The sequence below is a fragment of the Peromyscus californicus genome, unplaced genomic scaffold, assembly GCF_007827085.1.
Source record: "Peromyscus californicus insignis strain IS unplaced genomic scaffold, ASM782708v3 Scaffold_6__1_contigs__length_162567912, whole genome shotgun sequence".
NCBI lineage: Eukaryota > Metazoa > Chordata > Mammalia > Rodentia > Cricetidae > Peromyscus > Peromyscus californicus.
The window spans coordinates 159,212,229-159,234,610 of NW_026294584.1; the positions used below are offsets into that span (position 1 = coordinate 159,212,229).

General features: G+C 45.5%; 1 protein-coding gene across 2 annotated transcripts in view; it reads left to right on the plus strand.

Annotated features, from left to right (window-relative positions):
• Bmal2 (basic helix-loop-helix ARNT like 2) overlaps nucleotides 1–17,937 on the plus strand; it is a 49,200-nt gene extending 31,263 nt beyond the window's left edge. For both annotated transcript variants that reach the window (XM_052720580.1, XM_052720581.1), the window contains 8 exons: nucleotides 1,891–2,131; nucleotides 2,603–2,709; nucleotides 3,519–3,669; nucleotides 7,490–7,548; nucleotides 9,366–9,474; nucleotides 12,329–12,416; nucleotides 13,839–13,944; nucleotides 16,225–17,937. In XM_052720580.1, the coding sequence (XP_052576540.1) occupies nucleotides 1,891–2,131; nucleotides 2,603–2,709; nucleotides 3,519–3,669; nucleotides 7,490–7,548; nucleotides 9,366–9,474; nucleotides 12,329–12,416; nucleotides 13,839–13,944; nucleotides 16,225–16,361 (998 nt within the window). In that variant the 3' untranslated portion in view covers nucleotides 16,362–17,937. The remainder of the gene's footprint in view (nucleotides 1–1,890; nucleotides 2,132–2,602; nucleotides 2,710–3,518; nucleotides 3,670–7,489; nucleotides 7,549–9,365; nucleotides 9,475–12,328; nucleotides 12,417–13,838; nucleotides 13,945–16,224) is intronic.
• The last annotated feature ends 4,445 nt before the right edge of the window (nucleotides 17,938–22,382 follow it).

Sequence of the window (22,382 nt, forward strand, 5' to 3'; positions counted from 1 at the left end):
TTGAATTCTGTCTTTTTGACCTTTTATTTTTATGTAAGCACTCATTACTATAAACTTCCTTCTTAGTACTTTTTGCTCTATGCCAAAGAGTTTGGCCCATTGTAATTTTTTTTAATTTTTAAAGAATTCTTAACATAGAAGGTACCAGGTGTCATTGTGGCATTTTTTTCTGTGTATACATTATACGTTGGTTGTTCCCATTTGCTCCTCTCCTCCTCATGCCCCTCCCCATCCTAGGTACCTGCCTTCTCCTGTCAGTCCTCTTCTGCTCCCTTACCACAGGCATTTCCATTTCTGTCTGTTTCAAGAACGTCTTAAATCCCCCTTGGAATGAAAGCGCACTGTCCTGCCTCGATGCAGATACACAGTTTTTAGTTCTTATTGGCTCATCCCATTGTGACCAGCAAAGATACAGGATATGATTTAATTCTGCACGAATTTGTTAAGACTCATTTTGTGGCCCAACACACAGTCTATTTGAGAGACAATTCCATGTGTACTGAAGAGATGAAAAGAATGTGAACAGCACAAGGGTTAAAGGATGAGCTCTGGAGCCAGCCTGTCGACACTTGGTCCTCAGCTCCACCCTGAACATGCTGTGACTGTAGCCCTTGCCTGTTTCCAAAGACAAATGGAGACTATTAGAGCACCTCACAAAACTATTAAGGATGTTAGACGGGTTGTACATTCACAGCCGTAAGATCGTCTGGCATGTGGCTGGCCCTCTTCATCTCTACCCTCCTATAACTGTAACCCTTCAGACAACCTACAGCATTTTCTGTTAAAAAAAAAAAAAAACAAAAACTTTTTTTTTTTTAAGGTTTATTGTTGGGGACGAACAAGATGTTGTGATGGGTAAAGGCATTTGTGGCACAAGCCCAGTGATCTGAGTTTAATTCCACATACAGGTGGAGAGAGAGAATCAGCTTCTCAAAGCTGTCCTCTGAGCTCCACAGGCAGGCTACTGCACATGTACCCACACACACATCATGCACACGATAATAGGAATGATGAAATCTATTGTCCTGTCAGTCTTACTGAATACTGCAATTGAAAACAATGGCTGTCTGGTCTTCTGCAACACAACAGAATGTTTTACAGAATTTGTATTATGCTTTCTCTGCTTTTTAACATTTAAGTCACTTTTTCTTTCTTTTTTTTTTTTTAAAGATTTATTTATTTATTATGTATACAGCATGTATGACTGCAGGCCAGAAGAGGGCACCAGATCTCGTTACAGATGGTTGTGAGCCACCATGTGGTTGCTGGGAATTGAACTCAAGACCTCTGGAAGAGCAGTCAGTGCTCTTAACTTCTGAGCCATCTCTCCAGCCCCCTTAAGTCACTTTTTCTAGGCGTGTGCGATGTGTGCAACACCCATCTTCTGAGCCTGTGTGATAGTTCATTGTTTTCCTAAACTTTTCCCATATTTGAGCATATGATTTCTGTCTCATTTTTCATTTTGATGGGCTGGTTTGACAAGCTGTTTCATGGGAATTAATGGCTCAGAATTTTCTGAAAAGTCAAAGTTTTGAGTCTTTTTTTTTAAACTTTTATTGTGTTTCCAAATGCTCATCAAGTATTTCAGTGGTCCTACTATGACAATATATGTCTATTAATCATCATCACAACCAACAATAAGAAATTTTCTTCATAATAGACAGACATGGTCGTGCAGGTCTGTAACTACTTAGGAGGCTGAGGCAATAGTATTCAGGAGTTAAGGGATAGCCTGATAGACATAGGGAGCTAGGGGCTAGCCTGAGCTACAGGATGAATTTGTCTCAAAAAAAAAAAAAAAAAAAAGAAAAAGAGGAAGAGGGAAATAGGAAATGGTGGTGGTAACATTGGCGTTCATGTTCTAAGTGTATTTCTATGGTTTTTCATTAGACCACAGAAAATTCTACACTGTCCATTGCACTGGATACTTGAGAAGCTGGCCTCCGAATGTTGTTGGCATGCAGAAAGAGAGGGATGATGAGAAAGATAGTGGCCCTCTTACCTGCCTTGTAGCCATGGGACGGTTACATCCGTATGCTATCCCTCAGAAGAGCAGCAAGATCAGACTGAGGCCAACTGAGTTCGTAACCCGCTTTGCAATGAATGGAAAATTTGTCTACGTTGATCAAAGGTAAGCTCTCATGCGGTGGTTGTTAGAAGCCACTGAGGCAATTGAGGTTGTTCAAGGTGTGGCTCGGAAGCTCTACTGGATTTTTCTTCTAATTAGGGCTTGGGAATAGGAAGTATGGTTTAAGTGACATAAGGATATGGTTGTGTTGGTGATTTTGGTCAAGCCGGACAAACTTGGAAAAGTGTTTCTTAGCAGTGGTGCTGAGTCCAGACATGTTTCATGGCCAGTGCTGGTGGCACCTTTGCAAGGGCATCAGCTGGACTTCATGGGCCTCACCTGGGTGGCCTGTTTGCAGCTCTGGCCTGTGGCTGGGCAGCCCATAGGAGCCCAGTGGTCCACGTGCCCAGTGGTCCATGTGACTAGCTCTTCTCCCGGGCTGTTGCCCTGAAGTCCCACCTGCACTGGACTTGTGGCATTCTGGGAACCATCACCTTCAGCAAGTGACATGTTTATTTTCTGCTTCAAAACAAGGGCAACAGCAATTTTAGGATACCTGCCTCAGGAACTTTTGGGAACTTCGTGTTATGAATATTTTCATCAAGATGACCACAGTAATTTAACGGACAAGCACAAAGCAGGTGGGTAATTCATTGAGTGAGGTGCTCTGAGGGTAACTTAAAATGACAACTTCTGCCAGGTGTGATGGGTCATTGCTGTGGGATGGTCTGTATGTCAAATGCATTGCTCTGATTGGTCAATAAATAAAACACTGATTGGCCAGTAGCCAGGCAGGAAGTATAGGCAGGGCTAACAGAGAGGAGAATTGAGAGAACAGGAAGGTCGAGGGAGACACTGCCAGCCGCTGCCATGACAAGCAGCATGTGAAGATGCCGGTAAGCCACGAGCCATGTGGCAAGGTATAGATTTGTAGAAATGGATTAATTTAAGATGTAAGAACTAGATAGCTAGAAGCCTGAGCCATTAGGCCAAGCAGTTTAAATAATATAAGCGTCTGTGTGTTTATTTTATAAGTGGGCTGTCAGACTGCTGGGGCTTGGTGGGACCCGGAGAGAAAACTCCAGCTACAGATCATTTTCAAAATCTCAGTACTTGGGAGGTAGAAATAGAAGGAGCAGGAGTTCCAGGATAGCCTGGGTAACATAGCAAAACCCTGACTAAATAAATAATTAAATTATTGTAGCATCAACTCTCAATTTCTTGTTCCTTATTAAATCCCAAAATCAAGTTGATTCTCAAGGTGCTGGTTTTGGGTTTGGTGTTTGCTTCTGGTCTGGGATTCAGTATGGGCCCCTGGCTGGCCTGAAACCAGCAGCTACCCTCTCCTCAGCCTCCTGAGTGCTGGGATTCCATGCAGGGGCCACCACACCCAGCTTGAAGGCTTTTGATTTTAAAGGCCACTCTGTTGATCTTGTCTTTTCTTGTGAAGTTCTGCAGAGTAAGGAGAAAATACTTACAGACTCGTACAAATTCAGAGTGAAGGATGGCTCCTTTGTAACCCTGAGAAGCCAGTGGTTCAGCTTCACTAACCCTTGGACCAAAGAGCTGGAGTACATAGTGTCTGTCAACACATTGGTCTTGTGAGTAGTGCTCTGCTTCTTAAAACCTTTGGACTAATTTCAGATGAGTATCTCTGCTTTTCCTAAGAAGTCATTAAAACTGCATGGTCCTCTGACTGTATGGATGCTCAGTCTGGGGATGGATGCCAGGATCCAGCACAGGTGCCAGAATCCTTGGGGGCTTCTCCCATGTCCGTCCCCAGAGCATCATTAGTTACAACCCATGGGACAATGGAAAGTCATGTAAACGGTAGTTGTACCAGACCATTTAGGAATAATGATAAGAAAAAAGCCTCTATGTGTTTGGGGGAAAGATACAAGTTTTTCCCCTCAAATATTTTTAGTCCACGGTTGGTGACTCCACAGAACAAAACCCAAGTCTGTGGTGGCCAGTGGTGTCTGAGAATTTCCTTTACTCTTCATTGATGTTAGCTGCTCAAGTTAAGCTGAAAATTTGCCCTTTGTAGTGTAATGTGATGTAACCCTTTGTGCTTGGTATAATGTCTGGTGGTGAAGGTAGGTGTGGTTTGCACACCTATGATCCTGGCTCTGGAGGTGGAGGCAGGAGGATGAGAAACTCCAAGTCATTCTTGGCTATGTAGGGAGTTTGAGGCCAGTCTAGACTACTTGAGACTTGTCTCAAAACGGCAACAAAGAAGAGGAAAAGAAGCAGCACTACTAATTTTAGGTTGGGGTACAGCTCAATGGTAGAGTACTTGACTAACATATACACAATCCTTGGTTCAGTCTCCCCAGCATTGGTGGGGAGCGGGGGGTAGTGGGGGAAGCTGGGCACACACGTTTAATTCCAGTACTAAGGAAGCAGTGGCAGGTAGATCTCTGAGTTTGAGGTCAACCTGGTCTACGTAGCATGAACAGGAAAGCCAGGACTACATAGACCCTGTCTTGAAACAAAAACAAAACAAAAAAGAGGGATGTATCTTCTATACCTGTGTGCCACATAGAACTGTGGCCGGTACAACCACAGAGTGAGCAGAAATCTGGCCTGTGTCTTTGAGGGAAGCACCTACCTCTAGTCAGCTCAGCCTGGCCTGAGCTTTGTTGCTTTGTTAGTTTATAAGTGGGTGTAAGGTTCCATCACTGTGCTGGGATATTTTGTCACACTCTGACTCTCCCAAGACTGCCAATAAAGTTTACTTTGAATCGGAGGGTGGAGCTAGCTACTAGCTGACCAGAATCAGCCATAGAGGTTTTGGAGGACCGAGGACAGACAGATACAGGAAGTAGCAGGGAGGGGCTGAGGGAAAGGCTTGGCCCTTTCGGATGGGGGGAGGAGAGAGAGGAGGTCACTGGTCGCTTCTCCGCTGTTTCTCTGATCAGTCAGGTTCTCACCTCGACATTTGCCTCCCAAGTTTTTATTGATGAGGAATAATTATATAAACGCTTCACATCACACCAGTGCCGTTTGCTGGTCTGTAACGTTAGTTTAAGCAGCACCAGGAGGCACATGTGCCTGTGTTCCCTGTCAGCATCCCGACACAGCTGTGGACCTTAGCACGGGACGGGAACCGAGCACGTCACTGTGAGAACAAGACCCGCCAGGGCGGCATCTGGCACAGATCTCAGTCTCATCTGATGGTGTGAACAATAAGATACAAATGAGTGGGAACGGTCAGGTCATATGTGTGGAGCCAGGCAGATGCAGTCACAGGTGTGATCACACACCTGGAGCTGGTGCAGATGCAGTCACAGGTGTGATCACACACATGGAGCCAGGCAGATGCAGTCACAGGTGTGATCACACACCTGGGGCTGGTACAGATGCAGTCACAGGTGTGATCACACACCTGGAGCTGGTGCAGATGCAGTAACAGGTGTGATCACACACATGGAGCCAGGCAGATGCAGTCACAGGTGTGATCACACACCTGGGGCTGGTACAGATGCAGTCACAGGTGTGATCACACACATGGAGCCAGGGCAGATCAGTCACAGGTGTGATCACATGTATGGAGCCCGTGCCTATGCAGTCACAGGTGTGATCACACACCTGGAGCCAGGGTACATGCAGTCACAGGTGTGATCACACACCTGGAGCTGGTGCAGATGCAGTCACAGGTGTGATCACACACCTGGAGCTGGTGCAGATGCAGTCATAGGTGTGATCACATGCATGGAGCCAGGGCAGATGCAGTCACAGGTGTGATCACACACCTGGAGCTGGTGCAGTTGCAGTCACAGGTGTGATCACACACCTGGAGCCAGGGCAGATGCAGTCACAGGTGTGATCACACACATGGAGCCAGGGCAGATGCAGTCACAGGTGTGATCACACACATGGAGCCAGGGCAGATGCAGTCACAGGTGTGATCACACACATGGAGCCAGGGCAGATGCAGTCACAGGTGTGAACACACACATGGAGCCAGGGCAGATGCAGTCACAGGTGTGATCACACACATGGAGCCAGGGCAGATGCAGTCACAGGTGTGATCACACACATGGAGCTGGTACAGATACAGTCACAGGTGTGATCACACACATGGAGCCAGGGCAGATACAGTCACAGGTGTGATCACACGCATGGAGTCAGGACAGATGCAGTCACAGGTGTGATCACACACATGGAGCTGGTACAGATACAGTCACAGGTGTGATCACACACCTGGAGCTGGTGCAGATGCAGTAACAGGTGTGATCACACACATGGAGCCAGGCAGATGCAGTCACAGGTGTGATCACACACCTGGGGCTGGTACAGATGCAGTCACAGGTGTGATCACACACCTGGAGCTGGTGCAGATGCAGTAACAGGTGTGATCACACACATGGAGCCAGGCAGATGCAGTCACAGGTGTGATCACACACCTGGGGCTGGTACAGATGCAGTCACAGGTGTGATCACACACATGGAGCCAGGGCAGATCAGTCACAGGTGTGATCACATGTATGGAGCCCGTGCCTATGCAGTCACAGGTGTGATCACACACCTGGAGCCAGGGTACATGCAGTCACAGGTGTGATCACACACATGGAGCTGGTGCAGATGCAGTCACAGGTGTGATCACATGCATGGAGCCAGGGCACATGCAGTCACAGGTGTGATCACACGCATGGAGTCAGGACAGATGCAGTCACAGGTGTGATCACACACATGGAGCTGGTGCAGATGCAGTCACAGGTGTGATCACACGCATGGAGCCAGGGCAGATGCAGTTACAGGTGTGATCACACACATGGAGCCAGGGCAGATGCAGTTACAGGTGGGATCACACACATGGAGCCAGGGCAGATGCAGTCACAGGTGTGATCACACACATGGAGCCGGTGCAGGTGCAGTCACAGGTGTGATCACACACATGGAGCTGGTACAGATGCAGTCACAGGTGTAATCATACGCATGGAGCCAGGGCAGATGCAGTCACAGGTGTGATCACATGCACGGAGCCTGTGCAGATGCAGTCACAGGTGTGATCACATGCATGGAGCCAGGGCAGATGCAGTCACAGGTGTGATCACACACCTGGAGCCAGGGTACATGCAGTCACAGGTGTGATCACATGCATGGAGCCCGTGCAGATGCAGTCACAGGTGTGATCATACACATGGAGCCAGGACAGATGCAGTCACAGGTGTGATCACACGCATGGAGCTGGTGCAGATGCAGTCACAGGTGTGATCACATGTATGGAGCCTGTGCAGATGCAGTCACAGGTGTGATCACATGCATGGAGCCAGGGCAGATGCAGTCACAGGTGTGATCACATGTATGGAGCCTGTGCAGATGCAGTCACAGGTGTGATCACATGCATGGAGCCAGGGCAGATGCACAGGTTCCCCTCACCTCCGGGATGTCATATGTGCTGTCTCTGACTTCCAGGGGGCGCAGCGAGACCAGGGCCCCATCCATACTTCACTGCAGCAGCCAGTCCTCGGAAGGTAAGCTGGAGTTTCATCACCCCGTATGTATCCTGTGAAGATACATACATGGTCTTCCGTCTAAGAGAGAAGACTTCTGGGGAGGTTAGACGACATTTTGACTGGACAGACATCGCGTGTTTGGTTGCAGAAGAAGGAGGCCAAGGCAGGAGAGGTGACTTGCGAGTCCAGGCACTTGTCACGCACAGATAGTGACCTGAGTTCAACCCTGAAAACACACATAAAGGTGGAGAAGAGGACAGATACCACGGTGCTGTCCTCTGAATTCCACCACCACACGCATGATCATACATGTATATATCATATACACATACATACACACATATACACCATCATACACGTCAAATGCACATACATTATACACAAGTACACACATCACACACATTATACATTGTACACACACATCATATACACATTATACATTTGTACACACATACACATCATACATACATATAAACATACATACACATACACACATACATATATACACATGTACATACACACACATATATATATATACACATTATAAACACGTATACACACGTCATACACGTACATGCATACACACATACAAAAAAAAAACAAGGGTCTGTGAGATGGCAGGTAAAGGTTCTTGCCTCCAAATGTGACAACCTGTGTTTAATTTCCAGGACCAACAAGGTAGACAAGAACAGACTTCCATACGTGGTCCTCTGACCTCCAAGTGTATGCTGTAGCATGTGTGCAGCAACATATATCATTTATACACACAATAATAAGAGACTGTCTGCGTTCAGAGGGCACATAGGTCCCTTAGGAACTCTCAGGAACCCCTGTCATTCCCTTGAGGTGTCCCACACCAGCTCGTATCTCCGCTGCAGTGTAACATGGCACCACACGTAAGTAGTTGCTCACATGAATGCTTTCCCGCTGCCCAGAGCTCCTCATGAGCAGGTCCAGGGTTTTCACATGGTCCCCTGCAGCCAGCACTCCTCCGTGTCCACTGTGTTCATTACAACCACCAGACAAACGAGAGACAACACGAAGGGTGTGTTATGCACCTCTCTCTCTCTCTCTTAACACAGATATTCAAGTATCTGAATATGGTGCTGACACATGCATGTAATCGCAGCCCTTGGGAGGCAGGGTCAGGAAGGTCAGGAGTAATCTCCTTAGCTACTTGAGACCCTATTTAAAACAAACAAACAAACAAAACAAAAAACACCTGGAACCAGAGGTAGGTGGATCTGAGTTCAAGAACAGCCTGGTTGAACACAGAATGAGTTCCAGGACAGCCAGGGCTACACAGAGAAATCATTTTTCAAAACGAAAAGTAAAAACAAACAAACCAAGCATCTGGGCTAGGGTGATGGCTCGATGGCTAAGAGCATGGCTGCTGCTGTAGAGGACCTGAGTTTGGTTCTCAGCTCCCACACGGTGGCTCACAACTGCCTAACTCCTGCCCCCCAGGCACTGGATGCATTTGATGCACCTACATACATGCAAGCAAACACTCATACACATAAAATAAAATAAAACAACAACACAAAAGGAACTATGAGCTATAAAGTGGCATGACCTGGCTCTGCTATAAAGGTCAAAGGGAAAAGACCATGCTGGAGGTCATGGGTGGTGGCTGTGCCCTTGGTGCTACTCACAGTGTCTCTAGCGTTGGGAATTATGTGATGAAAGGTTAGATGTTTTTTGGCGTTTTAAGGTGTGGCTCATCCATTTCTTTTCAGGAGAAACTAGGAAGTTATTTAAATAGAAAGAAAGCCCCAGCTGGGCTGTGTCCTTTTTAACACCTCGACTGAGTTTTCTCCTGTGCTGTTGCCTAGACTCATTCAGACAGCCCTGCATCAGTGTGCCTGGCATGACCACGGGGACCGTACTTGGTGCTGGGAGTATTGGAACAGAGATTGCAAATGAGGTTCTGAGCTTACAGAGGTAAAGTTTTATCACTGCAAATATTCTCAAATAAACGGCTGTCTTAGTTACAAACCAGTACATAGATCAGTTGTTCTCCTGTGTGTGTGTGTGTGTGTGTGTGTGTGTGTGTGTGTGTGTGTGTGTGTATGTATGTATGTAAGCATTCAGGGTGGGGCAGCTGGAGGGTGGGTATGTGCATATGAGTGCCAGACCTACAGGGTCAGAGGCATCAGATCCTCTGCAACTGGAGTTACAAGCAGTTGGGAGCCACCCAGATAAGGACTTTTTTAATCTTAATTTTCGAAGTTATTTCTAAACATTACACCAAATACAGAATTCAGGAAGAAAGAATTGATAAATTAATTGCATGAAAGTTCAAAATTGAAGTATAAACTATACCATTACAATAAAGTTAAAAACCATAAACTGGAAAATGAGTGTATTTTGTATAACAAAACAGATTATCTTTAACTTATAAAGAATTTTATACCATAAATATATTAAAATATATAAATTTTATATAGTTATATGTTAAACTTCATGTATAGCATCAAGAAGAATTATTTAATAATTTTGTAAGTGGCTTGAGAGATGACTCAGCAGTTAAGGGTACTTATTGCTCTTGTAGGAAAACCCACATTCAGTTCCCAGCACATAATGGCTCACAATGGTCTGTAACTCCAATTCTAGGAGATCCAGCTCCCTCTTCTGGCTGCTGAGGGCACTGCACACATGTGGTACACATACATGCATGCAGGCCAACACTTATAACCACAAAATTAAAATAAGTAAAATAAAACAATTTCTTAGAATAGCCATATTGTATTGAGACTAAATAGTGGAAATGAAGAGAAAAATGTAAGGGAAATAACCAAGAAACTTTAAAATTGTTCGTTTCCACTCATATTTAAATATATGCACATATAATTAAGCAATGGGTTATGTACTTTTTCACTTAGCTTATCAAAGATTTGAAAGTTTGATAATCTTCTATATTGTGGAGAGTGTGAAAAAGAAACAGATCCCCAATTCTTTATAAAATATAAATTAAGCCAGGTGGTAGTGGTGCACGCCTTTAATCCCAGTACTTGGGAGGCAGAGCCAGGGCGAATCTCTATGAGTTCAAGGTCAGCTTGGTCTACAGAGCAAGATCCAGGACAGGTACCAAAACTACACAGAGAAACCTTATCTCCAAAAACCAAACAAAAGAAAAGAAAAAGAAAATATAAATTAGTGAAATAACTTTGGATGGATATTAGACAAGATGCATCAAAAATATTGGTAAATTAGGCATGGTTGTACACTCAGGCCAGATGATCCTTCCGGGTTCCAGGCAGCCTGTGCTGCATTCAGAGACCTTATCTTTAAAACAGAATGTATTTAGGTGGGGCATAGTGGTGCAAGCCTTTAATCCTAGCACTTGAGAAATAGAGGCAAGAGGAGCTCTGTGAGTTTAAAGACAGCCTGGTCTACATAGTGAGTTCTAGGCTAGCCAGTGCTACAGAGTGAGACCTTGTCTCAAAAAAAAAGTCTATTTAATATGAGGCTCATTCCAAGCAGTCTTGGCCAACTGTGGAAGACTGAGACTATCGACGGCTGCGCTGCTGAAGTAGGGCCTTGCACAGCTAGGTCGTTCCCTCTGATGCATCCATACAGTAGGGTGCTCTCAGTGTGTGGTAGGGGCAGGAGTGATGGCTCAGCAGTTAACAGGGCCCAAGTTCAGTTCCCAGCACTCACATGGCAGCTTACAGCCATTTATACCTCCAGTTCTGGGGTATCTGATGCCCTCTTCTGGGCTTCAAAAGCACCAGGCATGAATGTGGTGCACAGACGGACATACAGGGAATCACTCATACACATTAATGTATATGGCATATGGGAAAAGGAACAGAAATGGAGAAATAGGAAGAAAAGGATAGCACATGTGAGTCCACACCTTGCCTGTTTGGCATCTTAGCCTCAATTACAAGTTCTCTTTTTCCTTCCATTGAAGGTTTGCAACCAGGGGTCTAGGTAATAGTGGATCTGCTTATGTATCTTACTTTTAAAAAAATTACATCTTGTTTACTTGTTTTGTGTATGTGCACGTGTGTGGGTGAGTGCATGCCACAGCATGTGTCAGGGTCAGAGGATTACTTGTGGAAGTCAGTTCTCCAGTGGGTCCCAGGGATCCAACTCAGGTCATCAGGCTTGATGACAGGAGCCTTTATCCCCTTAGCCATCTCACTTCCCTGCATTTCACTTTTTAAGCATAATAAACTGCGCATAACAGCATTTGCTATCGTAAAATACACAGGGGCTAGAAACGTGGCTGGGTGGTTAAAAATACTTGGTGGTTATCTGGAGGACCAGAATTTAGTTCTCACCACCCACCCCAGGCAGCTCACAGTCATCTGTAACTCCAGCTCCAGGAAATCTGATGCCCTCTTCTGGCCTCTGTAGGCACTTGCACACACATGTGCACACACACACATGTGCACACACACATATATATACATAGAAACAAAATCTTAAAATTCACAGATCAGCAGCACTCAGTGCATTGTGGTACAACCATCACCACGTACTCCTGAGGCTTCTTCATTTAACCTTCCCACTCCCCGGCCTGCTCCCCCACAGCCACGATCACAACCACGGCCACGGCCACAGCCACAGTCACCTCCTATTTCCTATTTGCTTGCCTGTCTTCAGCACTCCAGAGTCAAAAACAAGCCTGGCACCTAACAAGTCAGCCTGGCTGTGAAGATTTAGGTGTCTGGTCTGGAGTTCTTTGCTGTAGTTTATCTGTCAGTCACTTGTGATGCATTCAGAGGAGGAAAATTCCTTCTAAAATCCTGCCAGAGGGATAAACATCACTTGTCTCCCTTCTTAGGTTACACTCTTCATCCCCAGAGGATTCAAATCCTTCAGAAATCATGAGAGACAGCCATGGTATAAACTGCAGGAATGCCAGCTTGCCTGTGAGTGAAGTAAATGTTCATTGTTCATGACTTCCTTTGAGAAAGAGGCTGTATAAAAATAAACGAACCTTTCTGCTGACTTGGTGGCCTGGAGGGGCAGTGCAGGTCAGTGGTTACAGGACCCATGGAGAGAACACAGAAGGCTCCAGATTGTGACTTCGATACCCAATCTTTGTAATGTTGGGTTCAAAATTTGAACTCTGCCTCAGTTCCCTGACTTGTGAGGCAGGTATGATAATAATATCCCCTGGATGAATATGAGAATTAGGTGATGGAATATAAACCAAAAACATGTTTTGAGACAGGGTCCCATATAGCCTGGACTGACTCATGGTGTAGCTGAGGTTGACCTTGAACTCCTGATTTTCCTGCCTCCACCTCCCAAGTACTGGGATTTCAGGCATATACCACCATACCAGATAAAATCAAAAACTCTTCAAATGGTGGTTGTCACACCGACTAAGGGCTCAGTGGGTGTTAGCTGTTATGACTGTCACAGATTCTAACTTGGTGACTTAAGAACACTCAAGTAGATTGAAAGAGCTTTAAATAAGATAACCCATGAAATAAGTCCTGGAGGCTCCATGGTCACACTGACATACTCCAGCCAACGGAAATGCATGTTGCACCTGTAACAATCACAGCATGGGCTGGCGGTGCACACCTGTCAGCCAGAAACTTGAGAGTGACCCCAACACTAGCTAAGGCAACTTAGTGAGACCCTGTCTCAAAATAAAAAGTTTTAAAAATGAAAATAAATAAAGGAATGGAAATACAGCTTAGTGGTGGAGCTCTTGCCTATCATATGGGAAGACCTGGGTTTGATTCCTGTAACTGGGCACACTAAACCTCATGTTATCTGGGAGTCTGAAATACATTATAATCCTAGTGTGGTGTAGACCAAACATCGTGAGGTGGGGGGTCAGCTCTATGCTCTGATAATACAGGAGGAGGACGATGTGTGACCAGGGGGAGCAGGGGTCCAAAAGTACAAACATCACATGATACTCGAATGAAAATATAACTGGTCTTCCTATTTATTTATTTATTCATTTATTCACACGTTTAGCAAATGAAGTGATCTCATAGAAATGGACATATAAGCCATTGTAATGAAATCTTCCAGCCTCCGCATGTGCATAGCTGTGCATACCTGCACACACAGACATGCACACACACACATCGCATAAAAGGATCTCAGCTTTGCAGTAGATGCCTTGGTTTGGAATCTGGTGGTGATAGAGAACAGCTCTTGGCTCTTTAAGCTTCAGATATGGAAGATGCACGTGGTGCAGGATGTGCAGCATGGGGGTGGGTTCTTATGAACTGCTGAGGGAGGTTCTGGTGCTGGCCCACGCTGAATTCACCCAGTGGTTCTCCTGTGCTCAAGGCTTGCTTACCGCTCCTGTCCTGCCATTCCAGGTGTCCACAAAGGAGTGCTTTTCACCAAGTCCTGAAACGGGGGGCCTGGAGGCTGCCAGGCAACACGGGAGCATTGGAGCTGCTCACAGTCACGGGCCCCTCCTCAGTAAGTTATCCCTGTCACCAGCCACCACGTGAAGTCCCCTTTTTCATCACTGTATTCTTATGCACAGGAGATGTTTGAAGAAGGAAATGGTTTTTTAAAACAATATTTTTTTTCCACCAGGCATGGTGGCACTTACCTATAATCCCAAAAAGTAGGAGGTTGAGGCAGAGAATTACTATGAATTCAAGGCCATCTTGGGTTACATAGTGAATAGTAGGCCAACCAGGGCTTCAGAGAAAGAAAGCCACCACCCCCTTGAAATAGCCCCAAGATCCCCCACTCAGAATCCTGATACAATAATCAGTAGGTATTATTTTTTAAGATTTATTTATTTTTATTTTATGTCTATGTGTTTTGCCTTGCGTGCATGTCTGTGCCCCACAGGCATTCAGTCCCCCAGAAAGTGTGTCGTCTCCCCTAGACTGGAGTTACAGATGGTTGTGAGCTGCTGTGGGTGCTGGGAATCAAACCTGGGTCCTCTGGGATAGCAGCTAGTGCTCTTAACTGCTGAGCCATCTCTACAGCTCCAATCGGCTAGTCTTGATATTAAGATGTATGCCGTTCACTGAGCCTATCATGAAGGATTCAGTCATCAGTTGAGCCAATTTTGGCCTTTGCTGAATACACATAATTCAAATAAAAACTTAAAAGTATTTCCATCTAGGAAAAAAAAGACCATTTTCAAGAATTATCAAGAAATTTAAAGACTTGTACTAAAAAATGCAGTAGCTCAGGTTCACACCTCCTGAGGGCACTGCTGTCCCAAATGCAGTAGCTCAGGTTCACACCTCCTGAGGACACTGCTGTCCCAAATGCAATTGCTCAGGTTCACACCTCAGGTTCTGCTGACTTTGAAAACACCCAGAAAACTTGTATTACTTCTTACTGTATTTTAATCTTTGTTGTCCAGAACCTGTTGTATCTTGAATTTAAATCTCACCTCCAGCTGCATCCTCATCCTTTTTCAATCCCTGGTGTCTCACATGAAAATTTCAGCATTTTGGAATCTGATGCTTTCTCCAGCTTCACATATTAGCATTAAACAAGTAGAACCTTGTTCATGGTATAGATGAATCAAATAGCTATTGGGCTCCCAACAGCCTGGGAGTCTGTGCCCCTCATCCATCAGTGCCATTTTCTACTATGAAATGCACAATGCTCATTTAGAAATATGTTAGGGCACTGGAGAGGCAGCTCAGTGGTCAAGAGCACTGACTGCTTTTGCAGAGGACCCAAGTTCAATTCCCAGCAACCACATGGCCGCTCCTCTGGTACTACATGTACATGATGAATGGACATACATGTGGGCAAAACACCCATACATGTAAAATAAAATAATATAAAAATACATCCAGTTTTGCAATTTAAGACATGTATTTCACCTTCCTGAATCGCACCATGTGGCCTCTGCCTGGCTTTATCTTTTTTGTTGTTGTTGTTTTGTTTTTTTTTAAGATAGATGTTTTAATTTCCTTCCTGTCACAGTGATATGATACCCTGACAAGAATCGGCTTAGGGCAAAAGGGTTTATTTCGGCTCACAGTTCCAGGTCACAGTCCGTCACTGAGGGGACATCCAGGCAAGAACGTGAAGCTTAGTCCAATCCACCGTCAAGAGCAGAGAGAAATAGCTGCATGCTCACTTGCTCAGCTTGCTTTTTTATGCTGACACAATTTAGGGCCCTGTCCATGGAAGGGTCTCACCCGCAGTCAGGGTCTTAAAAACATTCCTCACAGGCCTTCCCACAGGTCCAGACACTCCCTCATCGAGACTCTTCCCAGGTCATGGATTGTAGCAAGTTGACAAATGAAGCTAAGTGTCACCAGGACCTCTTGTATCTCAGGTTGGGCTCAAATATGTATGTAGCTAAGGTTCACCTTGAACTTCTGGTCCTCCTGCCTCGTGCTGGGATTACAGGTGTGCACCTCCACACCTGACTTATACAGTGCTGAGCATCATACTCAGGGCGCACCAGACCCAGCCCTGCCATTGGTTTGCTGTTCTTGACTACAGTTATGTTTTATATTTAGGTGTACGAGAGACTTGCCTGCATGTATGTCAGTGCACATGCGTGTTTTGTGCCCACAGAGGCCAGAAGAGGTTACCGGGTCCCCAGAGTTACAAATGTTTGTGAGCCGCCATGTGGAGGCTCTAGAAGAGCGGCCCATGCTCTTAACCTCTGAGCCGGCTCTCTAGACTCCGCCCACAGTTATTTTAACACGTGACTTCCATCATGGCTTCCCTGTACTTACTCTTAGGAACCTGTGTTCCCACTTACAGGTGGTGGTGCCCAGCTGGATTTCGATGCCCTGTGTGACAATGATGATACAGCCATGGCTGCGTTCATGAATTACCTCGAAGCAGAGGCGGGCCTGGGCGACCCTGGGGACTTCAGCGACATCCAGTGGACGCTCTAGCATTTGAACTAAACGAGAATCAGTTCAGAGTGTTCCATTTACGAAACACTCTATTCTACACTGTATGGATACTTTCTATCTTTTGTTAATAGTCTACCGATTTTTATACATCTGCACCTTACTCTCACAGGGCTGTGGGAGTGAGATGTTTTCCTCCACAGTGAAACAGTCAAGTTCATCAAATGCTCTTTACTCAGTGAGCTAGCCTGGGGTCAGGCTGCCATATTTTTGCTAAAATGTTCTGACCAAAAAATGCTGCCAATCATATTGTTTGGGCTTTGCTTCTGTTTTTTGTATAATTTTGTTTTTTGAGTTTGGGAATTTTAATATACTGACATTTTCCTTGTCTGTGGCCTATGAGACTGATAATGTGGGCTTGTGTGCTGAGACATATTCCCACACCTCGAGCCTATCCTTAATTGATGAATGGGCTTGGTGCTTTTGGGATGTGGTGAGAACTTGAACATTTAAAGGGGCATCACAGCTTATGGTCATCCTGACGACGGGCACTGTACATTCAGCCTTTGTAGAACTTGGCAAGGATTGCTGGGATGTTGAGGCTCCCTTGAGCACTTTACAATGGACTCCAAGGGAGAGGACTTCTTAAAACACAGGAAAGGCCAAAGTTCCAGCTTTGTTTACAGAAGAGGGTGGACCCTGAGCCCTTGATCTTGGCAGTGAACCTTTGCAAGAAGATACTTAACCACTAACGATTTTCACTGTAACTAGAACTGCCTTGCGGGTTTCTACTGTTGAAGCTGCTTAGTGATAGATTTGGCCTGGACGATAAAACAGGCCCAGGCAGATGAAATGCCCTGTGGAAGGTCCCATCTTAAATTCATTATATACATCAAACATTAAGTTGTTGATGTTTAATGTGTATAAGCCAGCTGCATTTGTGAAGGCAGTGGACTCTAGTTACCTAGCGACCGAGCTGACCTGGGAGAAGCTGTGGCCTGCTAGATAATTGGCGGCTAGTCATTGCCTGCAGCCGGGTCGTGAAACAGATGGTAAATGTAGCTAGTTGCTGTTTTGTTGTATGGGTTTCGTTTTTTGTTTGTTTGTTTGTTTTTTGAGACAGGATCTATGTAACCCAGGCTGGTCCGGAACTTACTATGTAGACTAGGCTGGTCCTATATAGATACCATAGAGAGCTACCTGTTGCTGCCTTCCAGATGTTGGGATTAAAGGCAAATATCACAATTCCTGGCCTAATACAGTTCTTTACATCACGAGGCAATGAAAAATTGCTTAAAAGCTAATTTTCTAGTAATAATTAAAATTTTAGAAGACATTTTAAAACAATAATTAGCCCAGAGATGGTTCAAAAGGAGTGTGAGAATTAAGATGGTTTAAAATTCTGGCCTAGGAATGCAGCTCAGTTGGTAGAATGCTCGCCTGGCACGCAGAAGCCCTGGGTTCCGCTCCTACCATTGTAAACCAGGTGTGGTGGTGCCCACCTGTAACCCTAGCACTCAGGAGGTAAAGACAGGAGGGTCAGAAGGTCAAGGCCAGCCTGCGATCCATGAAACCTTGTCTTTAAAAATAAATAAAATAAAAAGATTATTTAAAATTCTATTTGCCTTCCTGAAGAACCATACTTTATTTTATTCCATGTGTATGAGTGTATGACCCTGTACCACTTGCCTGCCTGTGCCTGTGAAGGCCAGAAGAGGGCATCAGATCCCCTGGAACTGGAATTGCAGACAGTTGTGGGCTGTCCTGTGGATCCCCGGGAAGAGAAGCTGATGCTCTTAACCACTGAGCCATCTCAGGCTGGGAAGGAACAGGGAAGCCCTTGAACTCTAATGCAGGTTCAGATCCACGTCTTTCTTTTCTGTGGTGCTACATCTTCCCAGCGAACGGCACTCTGAGCCCCTCACCCTAGTGTCTTTTTGGAACTCTGTGTGCCAGTCATTCAGGCTATTGATGATCAAGCAGAACTTCGTCAGATCTGTGAGTGACAAGTGTCACCAGCTTGCTAGGTGCCTGGTGTTTGGTTTTGCAGTGACTAGGTACATGAGGATGTGTTAGCACACTGTCCACTGGAGCTGACACTGTGTCCTTGATGTTGAGGGCCAGCACCCTACAGGCTCCACTTGAGAGACATCCAGGTTCAGCATAAGCTATCGAAACCCTGTCCAATGTGTGTGTGGTTGGTGGTGGTGGGGAGTGGTAGCCAGAGCCTCGGCCTTGAAGAAGCATGAAGGATGCCACTTGAGGAGTCCGGCAGGGAGAGGGTCTGCCAACACTTCCTTCGGGGACAGCACCATGGTCCGGCAGTTTTCCAGTGTTAGAGGATAAGTTGTCATGGTGATGTGTCCTCAAGAGCAGGTGGACCTGGTGTTGTGCATCTGTAATCCCCACACCAGGAGGCTGAGGTAGGTGGACCTGGTGTTGCGCATCTGTAATCCCCACACCAGGAGGCTGAGGTAGGAGGAAGGCTGAGGTAGGAGGAAGGTTTGAGGTCTGCCTGGGCTAAGTAGAGAGTTCTAGATCATCTTGGGCTACAGTACGAGTCCCTGTCTCAAAACAAAGGCAGGTGGAACAAGCCCTCATGGTCTGAGAGGCAAGCTTTAGGGGCCGTGACCTCCTCTCACAATGGCGGTTTTCCCTCTCAGCCAGAGGACAGGCCATTCCTGAGACTTCGTGGCCAGATGGCTGTGTTCATGCTCTGTGGATATCTTGACCCTTTTTCAGCCTAGTGAAATCTTTTTCTATAGATTCCACTGTCCTGAGCCCAGAGTCCACCCTCCCCAGCCCCACCCGGTGCTTTGTGATACTCAGTCATCGTCATCCTGTGTTTAGTGTTTCTTCTCCAATGCATCCCATTTGTATTTGATTGATTCCATTGCATTTGAGTGGCAGATTTTTTTTTTTGTTTGATTGGTTTGGACTTTTTGTTTGTTTTGTTTGTTTTTGTTTTTTGAGACAGGATTTCTCTGTGTAGCCCTGGCTGTCCTGGAACTCACTCTGTAGACCAAGCTGGCTTCAAACTCAGAGATCCTCCTGCCTCTGGTTCCCAAGTACTGGGATTAAAGGTATGTGCCACTACTTCATGGAAAAGTATCAAAACTTTCATGGCTTACACAATATCACTTTTTTTCTCCCATGATTTGTTAAAATTTTAGTAAGAAATAATTGTCTAAAAATTACATCAAAGTATCATTGAGACAGCACTGTAGTTTTGGTGTGCACGTACGGTTTCTGGGACAGGTTCTTACTATGTACCCCAGTCTAACCTTGGACTCATCCTGTATCCCAGGCTGCCCTAAAACTTTCTGTAATCCTCCTGCCTCGGCTATCAGTTCGATGATTACACCACTGTGCATTGGCTTAGGTCAGGGCTTTTCAACCCTAAGAATTACAACTATAATAATGTAGCAGTGTTGGGGAAGAGCCTGGGAGCAGAAAACCCTGTCAGCCTGAATTAGACCTATGACCTGGAGCTAATTTGAGAGTCCCTGTGCCTGTTTCCTCAGGGTAAGAGATTGGATGACTGGTCCTGGCTCTGAGCCTGTGCCTCTGACACACAGTACAGAGCCCACAGTGGACACAGGGCTGTGCATCTATTCCTGCCACCATTTGCCATGTGGTTCCGGGTCCCTGTGCCTATGGCTGACACTGGTGCTCAAAGATGGTATCACAAAGGGACATGGAATATTGCACTAACAAGTCTGCATTCACTGTTCCAATGCTGTTGGAATATATGGGGTTAAGGCAAAAATTAAAATGAATTACAGTTGTATCTTTTAACTTTTATGTTATTTTTGGCTGAAACTGTGGTGATATTTGTAATCTAAGAAATAAAGCTTCCCTGAAGATCAGAGGACAGAACCAGCCACCGAGTTAAACACAGAGGCCAGGCAGTGGTGGCACACACTTTTAATCCTAGCACTCAGGAGGCAGAGATCCGTCTGGATCTCTGAGTTCAAAGCCACACTGGGCTATGTGAGATTGACTCAGTCTAGGAGAGAAACAGAGCCAGGCAGTGGTGGCACACACCGTTAATGCCAGTATTTGGGAAGCACACACACCAGCACTAGGAAGGCTGAGACAGGAAGTGAAATGGCTGGGTGGAGAAAGGCATGTAAGGCATGAGGAGACAGGAACTAGAGAGCCTTTCAGCTGAGGACTCAGAGACATTCCGTCAGAGGATTCGTGGAGTTGTCGAGGTGAGACGTGGCTGTGGCTTGTTCTTTTGTCTCTCTGATCTTTCAGCATTTACCCCAATATCTGACTCTGAGTTTTTATTATAAGACCATTTAGGATTCATGCAATATGAAACTCACAGTCCCAGCTTGGTCTCCCAAGTATTGGGACTGCACCCAGTTACCCTGCTGGTTTTATCTTTTTAATGTTGCTAGCATATCTTTCTACTAGACAGCACCACACTAGGACATTTTGTTAGGTGGATATTATGAAAATGGACCACAGGTTGAGGGATGAGGTCACTCTTGTAACCCCAGTCCTTAGAGGTCAAGTCAAGAAAAATCTCTGAGAATTCTGGGCCAGCCTGGGCTAGAGTGAGATTTCGAAGTTGCCATGTATTTTATTATGTGATGATAGCCTGAAGTTAAATAAAACTTGAGTTCAATATTGACACCATATAGTCAATAAATACATAAATTTATTAGGAGACAAAGACACCAGGAAATGTAGAAGAAACAGGAACTGGCAGAATGAGGAGGAAGGGCTTATTTGTAGTGTCCCTCTAAAAAAGCCATACCTGCACTCCCAGTATTCATGAAGTTGAGGCAGGAGGATCACTGTTAGTTTGAGGCTAGTCTGAGCCACATAATGAGTCTGTGCCTCATTGAAATCAGAATAAATCATAAACTGGCATCCCAGTCAGTCTGCAGGATCTCTGCAGTAAGGTGTGAAACCTCCTGTGTCCCTGGGGCCTTGTCAGGCCACAGGGAGAGCTAACTGCCTCTTGGTTTGCTCAGCTGTAGAACAGGCTTGACAACTAGAACTCTCCAGAGGCCTAGAAAGAGCGGAGTAGCTGCTAGGCGCCTCTCTCCCTTCTCTGAGGGGCTTTCTTTGGATTAATCCCCTCCCCCTACCCCGGGGGCCTGGGAGAGGCATTCGAAGCTCCCTGCCTGGAATGCAGTGACCCTTTAGCTGTTGAGTGAGAGATGTTTGCCAGAGGAGTCTTGAAGGTTCTTCTGAAGCTGTAGAGAGAACTTCCCAGATGTGCCAGTCGGTGCAAACCTCAGAGAGCCTGGCTGGCTGGGGTGCCCTCTGACCTCTGGGGAGCTGTCATCACCCAGTTTCTTGAAGGATGATTTGTATCCCATGTCCAGCTCTTTCTAACTCTCATGTTCTTGTCTGTATATAATACTATTTTTTAAAGTCTGAGGTAGATAATGAAAAGTGTGAAATTAAATTATATTTTATATGAATAACTAGTTTGTGGGCTTTTTAATTTAATAAACTTTCTCCCCTTGATGTTGTAAACTAGTTTCTAATGGAGAAACACAGATTAAGGAAAGTGTTGGCAATAGAATCTCTGGGCGGAACAGTGCACAGTTGCTGTCCACATTCACGTGCCTGAACATTTAGATTAGAATTTAATACTGGAATTCCCACTGGGCCACAGTAATTCCTTTTTTCTTATCTCTTCTTTCATGACAGTTTTTTAAAATTTATAATGTTTTGTATGTACTTATTTATAAAACATAAAAACAAGAAGTAGTGGTATGTGGTTTGAAAGAAGAGGGCCCCCAAAGGGAGTGGCACTGTTAGAAGGTGTGGTCTTGTTGGAGGATGTGTGTCACCGTGGAGGCAGGCTCTGAGGTCTTACATATACTCAAGCTACTCCCAGTGTTTCAGACCACTCCCTGTTGCCTGCATATCAAGATGTAGGACTCTCAGCTCCAGCACCACGTCTGCCTACATGCCATCATGTTGCACCAGGATGATAATGGACTAAACCTCTGAAAATGTAAGCTACCCCAATTAAATGTTTTCCTTTATAAGAGTTGCCATGGTCATGGTGTCTCTTCATAGCAATAGAAC